Consider the following 15932-nt stretch of genomic DNA (forward strand, 5'->3'; position numbering starts at 1 on the left):
TTTGTTTGGAGTGTAGCCATGTATGGAAGTGAAACATGGACGATAACCAGTTTGGACAAGAAGAGAATACAAGCTTTCGAAATGTGGTGCTACAGAAGAATGCTGAAGATTAGATGGGTAGATCACATAACTAATGAGGAGGTACTGAGTAGAATTGGGGAGAAGAGGAGTTTGTGGCACAACTTGACCAGAAGAAGGGATCGGTTGGTAGGACATGTTCTGAGGCATCAAGGGATCACCAATTTAGTATTGGAGGGCAGCGTGGAGGGTAAAAATCGTAGGGGGAGACCAAGAGATGAATACACTAAGCAGATTCAGAAGGATGTAGGTTGCAGTAGATACTGGGAGATGAAGAAGCTTGCACAGGATAGAGTAGCATGGAGAGCTGCATCAAACCAGTCTCAGGACTGAAGACCACAACAACAACAACAAGACCAAGGTGACACGGGAGTTCACGCAGAACAATGGAAAACTGTTTTTACCAGCATCGTCGTCTATTCTGCTTCCTGATGCTGAATTATGTGTTTTGTTCATTTTCATTCCTGAATTCAAGAGGTCGCACACAACAGTCGGTGAAACTTGCGATAACATTAACGTGACGAACAGTAAGATACCTCCATCAAGGCAGACTTCATGCGCATCGCCCGAATCACCAAACCAGCGTTCGTAGAAGCTACAGTCATAATCTAAAATAATTTCGTTCAAGAATGGGACAGTCGTTTAGTAAGAGAGATGGTGAATATGGCGAAAACGAAAGAGTATCTTATGTATCTTTCTAAATGTTAGAGTTGCAACAGGCATCAAATTGTTGAAGAAACACTCAAGATAACGCAAATCTTTTGTTTCTTGGTTACTTTGTAGAGTACGGATTTCATGTGATCCATGGTCCCATTCTTTTACAAAACCAATACAAAATAATATTAGCAACTCATCATTAAATGATCTCACATTTGTCATCGAATGGATGACATTTCAGTATCCACGCGTTTTGTACGTGTGGCATAATAAACAGATTTCTCTGAAGATCTCACTTTTCTTACTTAATAGTTTCGTTCACTATGGTACGCCGTTAAATATTGTTATAATTTGCAAAAAAGAATTTTTTTTAAATTTTTATCATTCATTCCAGGTACTTTGTCTATATTTAGTATTCTACACTCCTGGAAATGGAAAAAAGAACACATTGACACCGGTGTGTCAGACCCACCATACTTGCTCCGGACACTGCGAGAGGGCTGTACAAGCAATGATCACACGCACGGCACAGCGGACACACCAGGAACCGCGGTGTTGGCCGTCGAATGGCGCTAGCTGCGCAGCATTTGTGCACCGCCGCCGTCAGTGTCAGCCAGTTTGCCGTGGCATACGGAGCTCCATCGCAGTCTTTAACACTGGTAGCATGCCGCGACAGCGTGGACGTGAACCGTATGTGCAGTTGACGGACTTTGAGCGAGGGCGTATAGTGGGCATGCGGGAGGCCGGGTGGACGTACCGCCGAATTGCTCAACACGTGGGGCGTGAGGTCTCCACAGTACATCGATGTTGTCGCCAGTGGTCGGCGGAAGGTGCACGTGCCCGTCGACCTGGGACCGGACCGCAGCGACGCACGGATGCACGCCAAGACCGTAGGATCCTACGCAGTGCCGTAGGGGACCGCACCGCCACTTCCCAGCAAATTAGGGACACTGTTGCTCCTGGGGTATCGGCGAGGACCATTCGCAACCGTCTCCATGAAGCTGGGCTACGGTCCCGCACACCGTTAGGCCGTCTTCCGCTCACGCCCCAACATCGTGCATCCCGCCTCCAGTGGTGTCGCGACAGGCGTGAATGGAGGGACGAATGGAGACGTGTCGTCTTCAGCGATGAGAGTCGCTTCTGCCTTGGTGCCAATGATGGTCGTATGCGTGTTTGGCGCCGTGCAGGTGAGCGCCACAATCAGGACTGCATACGACCGAGGCACACAGTGCCAACACCCGGCATCATGGTGTGGGGAGCGATCTCCTACACTGGCCGTACACCACTGGTGATCGTCGAGGGGACACTGAATAGTGCACGGTACATCCAAACCGTCATCGAACCCATCGTTCTACCATTCCTAGACCGGCAAGGGAACTTGCTGTTCCAACAGGACAATGCACGTCCGCATGTATCCCGTGCCACCCAACGTGCTCTAGAAGGTGTAAGTCAACTACCCTGGCCAGCAAGATCTCCGGATCTGTCCCCCATTGAGCATGTTTGGGACTGGATGAAGCGTCGTCTCACGCGGTCTGCACGTCCAGCACGAACGCTGGTCCAACTGAGGCGCCAGGTGGAAATGGCATGGCAAGCCGTTCCACAGGACTACATCCAGCATCTCTACGATCGTCTCCATGGGAGAATAGCAGCCTGCATTGCTGCGAAAGGTGGATATACACTGTACTAGTGCCGACATTGTGCATGCTCTGTTGCCTGTGTCTATGTGCCTGTGGTTCTGTCAATGTGATCATGTGATGTATCTGACCCCAGGAATGTGTCAATAAAGTTTCCCCTTCCCGGGACAATGAATTCACGATGTTCTTATTTCAATTTCCAGGAGTGTAGATAAACGTATGTAACTTTAACTGAGTTGGCCGGCCGATGTGGCCGAGCGGTTCTAGGCGCTTCAGTCTGGAACCGCGCGACCACCACGGTCGCAGGTTCGAATCCTGCCTCGGGCATGGATGTGTGTGATGTCCTTAGGTTAGTTAGGTTTAAGTAGTTCTATGTTCTAGGGGACTGAAGACCTCAGATGTTAAGTTCCATAGTGCTCAGAGCCATTTGAACCATTTTTTAACTGAGTTGCTATCTGTCTGATGAAATTTATCAACAGCAACAATTTACGAATGTCTGCTCACTGGGATTATTTATTATTTATTAACCATATGGTCGCCGGCCGGAGTGGCCGAGCGGTTCTAGGCGCTACAGTCTGGAGCTGCGCCACCGCTACGGTCGCACGTTCGAATCCTGCATCGGGCATGGATATGTGTATGTCCTTAGGTTAGTCACGTTTAAGTAGTTCTAAGTTCTAGGGGACTGATGAACTCAGAAGTTAAGTCCCATAGTGCTCAGAGCCATTTTTGAACCTACTTATTGTCTATTATGGGATAAGAAGAATTACGACATGCGTGTTGCAAACCCTTGCATACTGTTGTCATCAGGTAAGAGTTTGCAACACACACAACGTAATTTTCCTCGTCGCATGATGGACAATATCGAAGGATCTAGATACAGGATGTGTACATAAAATGCTTGAAAATGACACCACTATTTGATGAACAGACCAAGAGTTCGGCCAAAATTCCTTCAGAGCCCAAGAAAGTCAATTCGACAGGAAGATTTCGGTTTAACGTCCCGTCGACATCGAGGTCATTTGAGACGGAGCACAAGCTCGGAATGTTTCAAATGTTTCAAAGGTAGGAAAGGAAGTCGGCCATTCCCTTTCAGAAGAACCACCCCAGCTTTTGTTTGGAGAGATTTACGGAAATCACACGAAACTTAAATGTGGATGACCAGAAGCGGATCTGAACCATCGTCCTCCCAACTGCACGTCGAGTGTGCTAACCATTGCACCACCTCGCTCGGTGTAAGGGCCGATGTCCAAAACAAGTTGTAAGCTTTCTATAAAAATTTATCTATAAATCCAGATACTGAATATTCTTCTTTTCAAAACTTTCTCCTCATGTAACGTGTGCTTTATATGTCACATTCAACTGCTGAGCAATACTGGCTGTTCGTTGGCCCTGTGTTGCGCATGTGAGCAATGTCCAAAATCAAAACTTTAAACTTAATGAAATACAGAGTTTCAAACAATAAAAACCTAATTAAATGCAAAAAGTAACTAATTTTGTACTGAGTGGGAACTGTTTAGCTGAAACTCAATTCTGAAATACATTATGATAGTTGTATGTCATGACGTGCAATTTCTGATTTTAAAAGTCCACAAAAATAAAGTACTGCTCTACTCAGAAGAAAAATAACTGTTTGAGATTACCTACACTGTTCACTGTAAATTAATATACTTCCTTAGAACGACACCTAATAATTCTGACTACGAACAGTTTCCTCATAAGAATGCAAAAGGGACATCTGCGCTGAAATAAAAGTAAGTTGCCTCACGTTCAGCATGTTGTTTTGTGTCTGTTGTACTGACATTCTCGAAAATGAATAGAAATCAACAGATGCTGCAGCTGAATAAAAATTAAACTACTCATTACAATATTTTCTTCTTGTATGATAAATGTGTGGCTTCGTGTAGCATACTTTAAAGAAAGTCGTTGAAAAAATGGCTCTGAGCACTATGTGATTTAACATCTGAGGTCATCAGTCCCCTAGAACTTAGGACTACTTAAACTTAACTAACCCAAGGACATCACACACATCCATGCCCGAGGCAGGATTCGAATCTGCGACCGTAGCGGTCGCGCGGTTCCAGACTGTAGCACCTAGAACCGCTCGGCCAACCCGGCCGGCGTTGTTGAAAAATTGAACTCTGTTTCAAAAGGACTGTACAGCATAAGAAGACGGTAAGAATTACACAATTCTCTCAATACAACAATTACAGACATTCCTACCAGTTGCGATACTTGTGACCTAATGAAAACAAAGAGATCAAATTAACACTAGTCATGAATATTATTAGTTGTCTGAGGGACATGGGTTTCCTTCACTCATATGATTATGTCAAACAAACATTTCATTCCTGCTCGGGCATTGGATTAGCTTGAAAAATTCGTCCCAAAAATCTTCTCCATCAGTAGAATCAATATGTTTACAAACAAGTTTTCAACTCCGTGATGAAATATTCCAGATAATATCTCTTAGATTCACAAATATCAGCTTTGCTTCTCTAAAATCTCAACTACTATGCCTTGAATAAGAAATGCCCCAACGCTGCACAACTAACGTGTTCAAGCACACCACAGATTTAATTCAACACAGAGTCAAAGATCTTATTAACTATTCGTGCAGAGCTCTCAAAGATTTTTGTCCCAGTTCAGTGAATCTGAGTTATGTACAAGGGCAGAAGACAGATGAAAAACTTACAACACGTGAATTATTTACAATGGCAGAAAACATATGAAAACCATACCCAGTGAGCAGGAAAAAACCGCATAAGCTATATGCTTATTACGTACAGATCCCGCAATAACTACTTACTGCTGATAGACCGCAGTCTACATGTAGACTAGTCATCCTCATTAAAAGAAAAAATGATTTGTGTAAAACTTTATTTTTATCTACATCGTATTTCACGACTAGGGAATATTAAACAGGCATGATGGAGTATTGTGTTTACGACTCCCACGTGATGTTCATGAAAAGATGTGGGATAGTCCCAAGATTAAGAGGTGTCGCCAGTTGTGTATCCGGCCCATCGGACCACGTTTCATTACAGACAACAAGTAATGACCCCGTCGACGGCGAGGTGACGTAGAAGACCATCATAGCATGAACGTGCCTAAGCAATCTCAGACAATACGTGTTTGACATATGCTGCCCTACATTTGATGTGATCGCGCCGTTACCACAGCACTCTACGCACTGGAAGTGGGCTCTGCTCTAAATGCAATTTCTCTAGGCTGGTGACTTGGATAACGTGTACCCCTACTGTGTACACCACGTTCATACACTCCAACTGTTCGTTCTGGGACTATAACGATGTTTACATTTACTCTGCTAAACTGCGTATTCAGGATCTTTGGGCGTGGATTACTGACTTCATCAATAGTTTCCCGCAACGATGTTGCAGCGGTTGCGGGTGGTAACTGGGTATAGAGCGATCGTCTCTCGTTCAACGAAAGAGTTATGGGAGAATTTTTGAATCCCATGACGTATAAACTAATAAGCCAAACATTATGATCCAGCTTCATCGTCAGTTAAGATTGCAGTGGGCACGGGACCCTCGGTATTCGACTATCGATCAATGGAAACGAGTCGGCTCTTAGAGTCAATCATATTTTTGCTACAGTGGGTCGATGTTCGTCTCCACAAACGCCATCACTGAGGAGAACGGCGGCTCGAAACGTGCAGCGCGCCACGGACGAAGCAGGTGGAGCAGTATTATGTTGTGGGAGGCAGTCTCCTCCGATTTCATAGTACCTGACAGCTGCGAACCACCTACATCCCTTCATGCTTGATGTCTTCCCCGACGGCAGTGTAACTGTCCGTGTCTCGCAGTCAGAATCGAACTAGTGGTTCTAGGAGCACTAGAGTGAATTCACGTTGATGTCTCGCCTGATGTAAATGCTATTAGGCGCCATCACCGCGTACGCAAATTATCGATCGTTAGTTACGCGAATTACATGACCTGTACGTAGACATTTAATGCCACGTACCTCCACAAACGTACCAACAAACTATCGGATCCCTGATTCCCAGAATTAGTGATGCATTTCATTGCAAAAACGGAGAAACAAGCTTTAATAGCGTATGTGCGATTTGAATGTCAGTATATTTATTGGCGTAGTGTTTGGAACACAGAGAAATTAGGCTGTTGGGAGGTTCATGTTGGTTAATGTTGTGTGGTGTGTTGGCAGATCTTCGTGCACACTTCGCTGGATACGCTGTACAACTACGTGCCCAAGGAGATGCTGCCTGCAGAGTACGGCGGAGACGCGGGACCCATTGACGTCATCCACCGTGAGTACTGGTTTTCACTAAAAGTAGAGAAAAAAAAAACAGATGTGACGTATATGGTGGAACTGACCCTAAATTCGTAGATACATTACATGGAAATGCACTTCCCGACAGTGTAAAATATTTGAAACGTTGGAGTGGATGTGTCGCTTTGGTTAACCATGTGTAATGCATAGCTAATTATCAGGAACAACAACATGGCATTCACGGTTATGGGTGGTTCTCTTAGTGATGTGACTGTGATGCGCACAATAAGTGAATAATATTTCTGTTAAGCTCTTCCCAGTGGCTGCAGGTTTAGAAAACGAGAAGGACTACTAAGAACATCATATGTAAAAGTAGGTCGGGAGACATATCTTTTCACACCATGTTCGGAATTGTTTTTCTATTTAAAATAGCGAATGCAGAAAAAGAACCAAACAATAAGGTCATAGCACGAAAGGGGATGTCGAAACGAACTGAAGTTTCAAAATAATCATAAATCGCAAATTCACCGTCGGAGTCGCTAGAGGCACAAAACAACAGCCAGCCAATAACGAGGGCGCGGAATGTATTCATTTAATCCAACCTACGCCGGCTAGTACTTGTTATGCTAAATAAAGCAGTTAGTAATTAAATTAGCTGAAGATAAAGGATTTCGGCTGATAAGTGAAAGGTGGGAAAATGTTCAGTTCCCATCCACTGGTGATAACGCACGAATTTTCTATGATGTTTACAGTGTAAAGCTAGATTATAAAATGAGCCACAATAAAAGTACCGTAATGCCATAAATTTCTTGCGCTAATAAACTCCAGTGCAGAAGCAGCACTACAGTAAAATAGTCTACATGTGGTACCGTAAGGCACAATGTTATTAATAATGAAATCTAAAAGTCACGTGTTTGAATTTTTGGTAATGTATAGCGTGTATGAATGATCTGACAAGCATATGAGCTGAGTTGGAGAAAGCCGCTCTGCCAGATCCATCCAAACACGTTCGCTTACCAAACGAACTTCCGTACGCTCGTCGAGGGTTAGCTCTCGTTTTATGACTATTTTCCTACTTACAGTTGTTTGGATAATTTTTCTCGGTTAGGTGTCCACTCCCCTGCTCGTAACCTTTTATCAGATTTTTTTTCCACGATACATTCGTCTACGAGGCGAGTCCTGAGTCCTCTGCGATCCCGTGGAAAGAAACCATCGCGTACAGCATCAGTATCATCAAAATTATCGCGAATGTAATGTCTCTATAACTGTGTAGTCGAAGTTCCACGTGGAAAGATCTGGACGTCTGTCCGTGTACCACCAACACAGAAGCCACCTTCCGTTCTGTTCCGTTCTGTTTCCGTCCTATGTGAATTGATCTCTATTCGGTTGTAGAGGGAGCCAATAGAAAGACATTGGAAACAAATATTATCAGATATTTCGAAAATACAGAAAAAATGACAGCCGACCTTACTTCTTTGGTCCATTTTTGCTTCATTATGTATTCGTTGTTGTAATGATCCGTTTGTTTCTGTCTTCTCTGTGTTATGTAAGCTAGCGTTCCTCAACCTCTCAGTATTTGCAACCCAATTTCCAATAATAATTTTCATCCCCATCCTCCCATCGTCATCCTCTTTTTTTCCGCCCAAAAATATCCCCGAAGGTATCTCAACTGCCGAAGAAGAAATCTTCATACAATTCTTGGCATTTGATGAAATCAAAAGACAGTGCATAAGGAACCGATATTTGAATTTGGACAAGGCTGGATGATGCGTTTTCTGCACCGAAGACGGGCATTTCGTGTACTATTACCATTGTCAACATCCTACGTTTGCGAAACCGGATTTTTGGCATTGGCTGCTTTGAAGACAAAATATAGATCTCAGCTAAACATAGAAAAAGAACTCAGAGAGTCTATTGTTAATATTAGTCCAAAAACTGCAATCCAGGTCCTGCAATCCAGGTCCAACGGATTCTCTAGTAATTATTATACTTGTTTTCAGTTTAGTTTTGAAAGGTTACTTATTAATAGCATTCTGCAATACTGACGCATTCTTATTTATAAGTGCATTATATCAGCATAAATATTTAGGTTTTGTCTTAGATCTTTTGATGTAAGTTGTTCTCCTTTTGTTTCCACTGTTTTTGCACTCATTATCAAAAAGCACAGTCGTTTGTGTATTTCGCATTTTCAGTATTTCCCTGCGATCCTTCTATGACCGATGAAAAGCCGATTCACACAGAACGTGAATGGCAGAGAACAGAACGGAAGTTTAATTCAGCGTCTAATCGTGGTGTGTTCACACCAGACGGAACGCCAACGCATCATCACTTCAGTCGAACGGTGAAACTGAGGTTATGAGAGGCCATTCGCGACACAAAATGTCCGAATAATATTGAAGAAATAAGTAATTAGCAATGCTGAAATTTATTAATGGCTACAGAAAGCTCCATAGCGGATATTCCTTACAAAGTTTGTATGGTATACTGCTGGGATGTGGAACGATAGGAAAAGTGTCGTACAAACAGTTCAGAAGATCGATATTTACTTGCTAGAGAAAACATATTTAGACATATACAAACACATCAAACTATATTCATAAGGCAATACAACCACATTTTTAACCTTCTATTTTGTTTTTCTTTTCCTCCGATGTACTAAATAAAGTAAAAAACAACAGTATGTTTCTCCTTCAATAGAGCTGATTTCTTCATTATCAAGAAAAGTTTGTTGACGTTGTTGTTATTGTTGGTTTTGTTGTTGCGGTCTTCAGTCTAAACATCGGTTGATTCACGTTAGACTATCATGTGCATGTTTCCTCATCTCGAAATTACTACTGAAAGCTACATTCATTCGAATCTCATTATTGTATTCGAGCATTCGTTTCCCTCTGCAATTTTTACTCTCTATACTCCCCCCATTACCAAAACGGCGATTGCTTGACGCCTCAGGATGTGTCCTGTCAACTAAGTCTTTCTTTTTAGTCAGATTATGCCATCGATTTCTTTTTTCCCAATTCGATTCAGTACTTCTTCATTAGTTATTCGATCTACCCATCTATTCTTTAACATTCTTCTCCAAAATCACATATAATAGCCTCCATACCTTGAAGATGGCATCCTTCTGTGTGACCTCGACCAGGGATACGTGTGGGTTGACTATTTTACTTGCGGAATATTTTACGCAAGAGGATGTCATCATCATGAAGCCGTACAGCAGAATTGCATGATGTCGGGAAAAGTTACGGCCCCTCCGTTGTGTTTGCTCCCACAGTACGGCTGTCTGTATCGATGAAGTAAGAAATCTGCAGTACCTCAGCAAGGTCCATGTCATTTACTAAAAACTGATTCGCCAGTTTATGATTTTAAGTCGCAGTGTAGGATTCTTCTTCGTGTACTTATTGAAAATGTGAATCATTTTTCGTTTTGAGGTATCTGGCCTCTTTTGTCGAAGAACCCCTAGAAAAAAGTCTAATTCGTCATGGGGCTTTCGGCATCTATTAGGAAAAGAAAGGTGAAAATAAAATAAAGGTATAGAAAACATTAATTTTTTTAAGGACAAGATTTTCATATGTTCTGTCGTAAAATTTATCTAACAGTAAAAAATAATATAGATTAGAGAAAAAATTCATGTGGCTTTGAATGATGTTCCAAGTTAAGAGCAGCAAATGAGGCGTGTCAAATGTTTCTGCGATCAGTTTTATTTTTTACTTATAGAGAAATTACTTCACAAAATATTCGTCCTTTTTTTCATTTTTTTCCGCCGAAAGCATGAAATACAGTGCATTTAAAATATCGATCGAAGTTATACAGGCTGAGTCAAAAAGGACTTCACAACTTTGGAAAGATATAGAAATTTATTGAGATAACTTATAGTATCAGTCGATGTCATTTTGTATGTCATCTCAATAAATTTCTGTATCATTCCAAAGTTGTATAGTCCTTTGTTACTCGCCTTGTGTTACTGTTAAAAGTGTACAGACCAAGAAAAGCAGAGAAGTAGCCATTTACGCTGCAGTTTCATATTTATCTCATTTTTTCTACAGAAATGAGAGAATTCCACAATTTCTTCATGAATGTAATTCTATGCGCATAATACGTAAGTCGTAGACGTCTTTTAATAGCTATTAGTAGGCGTTAATGAAATATTCCAGTTTTCTCTGAAATCGTTAATTCTTCCTCAATTACCCTGAGTACTTTCAAGAACCTAAATTTCTTTTTCTTTTTTTTTCAAACCTAGACATCAAGGTGGTCGCCTTGACACCCCATTTTTCCATTCCGACACTTCGTTTGGCTATGAAGATTCCGACAAAAATCCACCGTAAAATGGATTACCCAGGATGTTAGAGGCGACATCATTGTTTCCCACCAACATCAACGTAACAACTTCCTTCTCGAGAAACATTGCCGATGACGTACCATTCCATTCCATTCCATTGACAAACGCTGCCAATTCAAATGTATTGTGAAATTTTTTCGCTTTCCTCTCCGTTCTGTCAGTGTGAATCGATCTTAGTTGTCGAGATTCGTACCGTAGAGAGTACACTGAGCGAAGCCACTGTGTGTCTTTCTTCTGCCCGCAGAGGCCTGGGTGAAGAAGATGGAGTCGTACACTCCTTGGTTCAAGGAGCAGGAGAAGATGATCGCCGACGAGTCGAAGCGCCCCGGCCGGCCCAAGACACACGACGACCTCTTCGGCGTCGACGGCTCCTTCCGGAAGCTCACCATCGACTGAGCAGCCGCCGCCACAACACGGCCGCCACCGAGCTCTCCACGCGTGGACGAGCGCGCAAACGACTTTCTCACCGCCTAGAAAAAAAAAATTATTTTCTAAAGTTTATAGTACGTAAGCTGTAATAGGGAATCATAAGTACTATGTTCAGGATATACTTCGAACACGAATCTTACGAACTGCATCTGAAGACAACTGTAAAGAGGTAACTTAATTCTTCCTGCGTCATCTTTTCGAAAATGTGGTCGAATGCAAAGGCAACGTTCAGTAGCTGTGCCACTCATCGCTTGAATTTGCTATATAAGTTGTAATTATCACTGATAGTCCCATTCCGGTCGCACTACAAGACAGCCACTTCCTGTTGGATGCACAGCCCATCTTGGGAGTTCCTACCCATAACGAAAGCCCCCTGCCGGAAAACTCTCTTCAGACTGTGCGTGACAACTTTCACGTGTTGCTCGCTCTATATCCACTGCGGTAGTGGAAAGTTGTCTGCGGTGACAAAACCGGATTCTGTCCGTGACATTCCACTTTCACTACCGAAAGCAACCGATAAGGGAAATACCCAAAACGGAATATGCCTTTCGCGCAATTGGTTCGAGAGCGTCAGTTGATTCTGTGTAACAACGAGTGATTACAGTGTTCAGTTATCAGTAGCAAATTCCTAATTACGTACCGTATGCAGCGTCATAAAACGATGCAACACTTTCCTGTGGCATATCGGATCCGAAGTTAGCATTTTCCTCTACTATATCGCACATTTACTTCTGATATGTTTTCATTAATAAGTTTACGGGAAGCATCTGCATGGAGACCAGTTGCAGGAGCCAGTAGCATTTAAGTCACAGTAGTATATCTACCGAAAGATAGCGCAAATACTTACACAGCTTTCGGCGCGTTACTGGTTTTTTGTTACCACATCAAGAACTGGTATTTCTCCGTTAAGTAACACATATGTTGTGGAAACCAAATCTCGTAAAATAAAAAGAACCATTACTGGCGACTGGCTATGGCAAGCTATCGACAACGTGGAAGTTTGTCACCTCCGATTCAGAGGTCTTTCACCATAAATTATGACTAGATACTGTATAAACAAGAGTCCTGGCACAGACCTGATGAATCGTTTACAGGTCGCAAAAACGTATAAGTTGCTTCACATAGCTACTAAAGAGTCCTAGAATATAGGAATGTTTAAAGACTAAAGAGAGGGAAGGTGGACGAATACCAGATTTGGAATTGAGATAACGAAAAATAAACTGTGGTAGAAAATGAAAGGGACCCTCAAAAACCAAGTGCATAAACACACTAGCGTGTGATTGTCCACTGAAGCAGTGAGTAGAACAGCTCCATAGCCGTTACTTGGTCAATGAGAAGATTCAACATTGGGATCTAAACGTCAGTGGGAAGTGTTTTATCTAATTATAGCCCCGTTTAACCACCAAGAAGTAGTCATTACTGATGCTCATTTGCACTTATGAATTACTGTCCTTGCTTTAATGACCCATACAGCTGTAAACACAAAAATAATTGAGGGTAAAAAGTGGCGCATGCCTTATATTGCCAAAGCATAAGCTATAATGATCAAACACACCCATGAATGTTAAATAACAGTGTTGCCTACCTAAGCTCACCTCAACGTCAGTTGTTCAGAAGAGTATTGCGTTTTCTTTTATTAGCAGAACAATATTTTAATCAAAATATGATATTTGCGCGCTAGTAATGCTGTGAGATCTGTGGAGAGCGAACTGCCGGTTTTGATTTGATAAGCATTGAAGTGCCTCATATAACTGATCTCTGCAGATAGCTACCCTTACCAGCTGGTGTATGTCTAAAGCATCTGCCTTGTGAAGCGTTACATACACAGAATTCACTTTAAAAGACAGGTTGTGATTATTAGCTAGCCGAGTCTGTGATGACGCCTTGCACTGAGATTTTCCTGTCTGTCGCACGCACAACACGTCTATTCACATTGCACACATCTTCATAAGCAGCAAAGAACAGCTTTCTGAGTAGAGGCATCACGAGAGAGCTCTTTACAGAGGCTTTCTGGCCTTTCTATGTCTGTCGGTTGTTCTGTATTATCCTCTGCTATTTTAATTATTCCATTAGCTCATGAAACTGTATCATTGTATGTTCTGCATTTATGTTATCATTTTTATACGTGTTACATGTAACTGAATTATAAAAAATAAATAATAACTGCCAGAAAAGTTAGCGTGTTTGGTTACTGGGAGAAACACTTAGTTTATATCATTACTAACAGAACTAAATGACCGGAATGACAAAAAATATCGTAGTATAATTGAATCTCTACTCACTTGCAGGGTGTGTGCTTACTTTTCCTTTTTGATTTTCCTGTTAAATAATTACCAATGTTTAGCAACCAAAATTTGTTCCTTTTTGACTCTAGCGTTTTCACTTGCTCACATCCAGTACCTGTTTTCTTCAGAAATGGATATTCTAATTATAAGTAAAAGTGTACACAATTTTGTTATCAATATAGCTATTACAGTAACAAAAACAGGTTTGCCTTATAGACTATTCAGCTGTGTAATATATGTTGGCTGGGCCTTTATCAGCGAGTGGACATTTTAGACCGTTATGAATTTTATGGAAGGTGTTTCCCCCCATCTACCTGATATTCTTCATGATCACTTGACTTCAGATATAGCAGCCAAAACAAATTACATTATAAATCTTAAATCCAAACGACGGAAAAACATTTAAAACGGCTTCCACAGATGCATTAGTGAAGGTAAAAAAATTGATTTAGTTTCCAGTTCACCAGTATAAAATACAATGAGAAATACCCATCCTAGTTTATGGGTTTATTATTTATGAAGCAGAGAAAATCTACGACACGCGTGACTGTCAGTGTATAGAAGGAGGTAACCCAAGGCTTCTTCTTTTGATACAGGCTACACAGCAGATATTTTAGACTGAAGTCTCATTGAACAATCCAACAATTTGTGATTTCATCACAGATTGATAAATGGACATTTTCTACCACTTAAAAGAACCTTATTCGTAGTAATTTTCAGGTGCAAAATCGTTCATAATCCATGTTAACTTATGGCTTCGTCCCTTTTCTCTTCAAAAACCACCTTGGTAACTCAGGTCACACATTAGACAGTGGGTGATGAAAAGACGAATTAACCCACCTTCGATACAGTCGTGTCATGTATCACATAATGGTAGGTAATAAGGATAAGCAATACATCAAATTGTTTACTTTTGAAGTTGTAGTGTTAATACTTAGAAAAAGAAAGGAAAGAATCCCGTGGCACTGTGGGCTGTGATACGACAGAGAGTAGATTCAGCTGACTAATGGAAAAGGCCAACTTTCATCAAGATATGTGAAAGTTGTGTTTAAACTGTACCTGTTGAAGTTAAGTGATTGTAACAAGAGTCTGCACAGAGTGTTTCTGTTTTATAAGCCACGACTGCAAGAAACTGCAAAAAGGTGGGAATTTGAGGAGATGGGACCTGGATAAACTGACTAAACCAGAGGTTGAACAGAGTTTCGGGGAGAGCATAAGGGAACAATTGACAAGAATGGGGGAAAGAAATACAGTAGAAGAAGAATGGGTAGCTCTGAGGGATGAAGTAGTTACGGCAGCAGAGGATCAAGTAGGTAAAAAGACGAGGGCTAGTAGCAATCCTTGGGTAACAGAAGAAATATTGAATTTAGTTGATGAAAGGAGAAAATATAAAAACGCAGTAAATGAAGCAGGCAAAAAAGGAATACAAACGTCTCAAAAATGCGATCAACAGGAAGTGCAAAATGGCTAAGCAGGGATGGCTAGAGAACAAATGTAAGGATGTAGAGGCTTATCTCACTAGGGGTAAGATAGATACTGCCTACATGAAAATTAAAGAGACCTTTGGAGAAAAGAGAGCCACTTGTATGAATATAAAGAGCTCAGATGGAAACCCAGTTCTAAGCAAAGAAGGGAACGCTGAAAGGTGGAAGGAGTATATAGAGGGTTTATACAAGGGCGATGTACTTGAGGACAATATTATGGAAATGGAAGAGGATGTAGATGAAGATGAAATGGGAGTGCGATACTGCGTGAAGAGTTTGACAGAGCACTGAAAGACCTGAGTCGAAACAAGACCCCAGGAGTAGACAACATTCCATTAGAACTACTGACAGCCTTGGGAGAGCCAGTCCTGACAAAACTCTACCATCTGGTGAGCAAGATGTATGAGACAGGCGAAATTCCCTCAGACTTCAAGAAGAATATAATAATTCCAATCCCAAAGAAAGCAGGTGTTGACAGATGTGAAAATTACCGAACTATCAGTTTAGTAAGTCACAGCTGCAAAATACTAACGCGAATTCTTTACAGACGAATGGAAAAACTGTTAGAAGCCGACCTCGGCGAAGATCAGTTTGGATTCCGCAGAAATGTAGGAACACGTGAGGCAATACTGACCCTACGACTTATCTTAGAAAATAGATTAAGGAAAGGCAAACCTACATTTCTAGTATTTGTAGACTTAGAGAGAAAGCTTTTCACAATGTTAACTGAAATACTCTCTTTCAAATTCTAAAGGTGGCAGGGGTTAAATACAGGGAG

General features: G+C 41.6%; 1 protein-coding gene across 1 annotated transcript in view; it reads left to right on the top strand.

The window, feature by feature from the left end:
* Positions 1-13553, top strand: part of LOC126203479 (alpha-tocopherol transfer protein-like) — a 135488-nt gene extending 121935 nt beyond the window's left edge. Inside the window, exons 6-7 of the mRNA XM_049937802.1 lie at positions 6555-6657; positions 11201-13553. Of these exons, the coding sequence (XP_049793759.1) occupies positions 6555-6657; positions 11201-11352 (255 nt within the window). The 3' untranslated portion in view covers positions 11353-13553. The remainder of the gene's footprint in view (positions 1-6554; positions 6658-11200) is intronic.
* The last annotated feature ends 2379 nt before the right edge of the window (positions 13554-15932 follow it).

Source organism: Schistocerca nitens, chromosome 9, assembly GCF_023898315.1.
Source record: "Schistocerca nitens isolate TAMUIC-IGC-003100 chromosome 9, iqSchNite1.1, whole genome shotgun sequence".
Classification (NCBI taxonomy): domain Eukaryota; kingdom Metazoa; phylum Arthropoda; class Insecta; order Orthoptera; family Acrididae; genus Schistocerca; species Schistocerca nitens.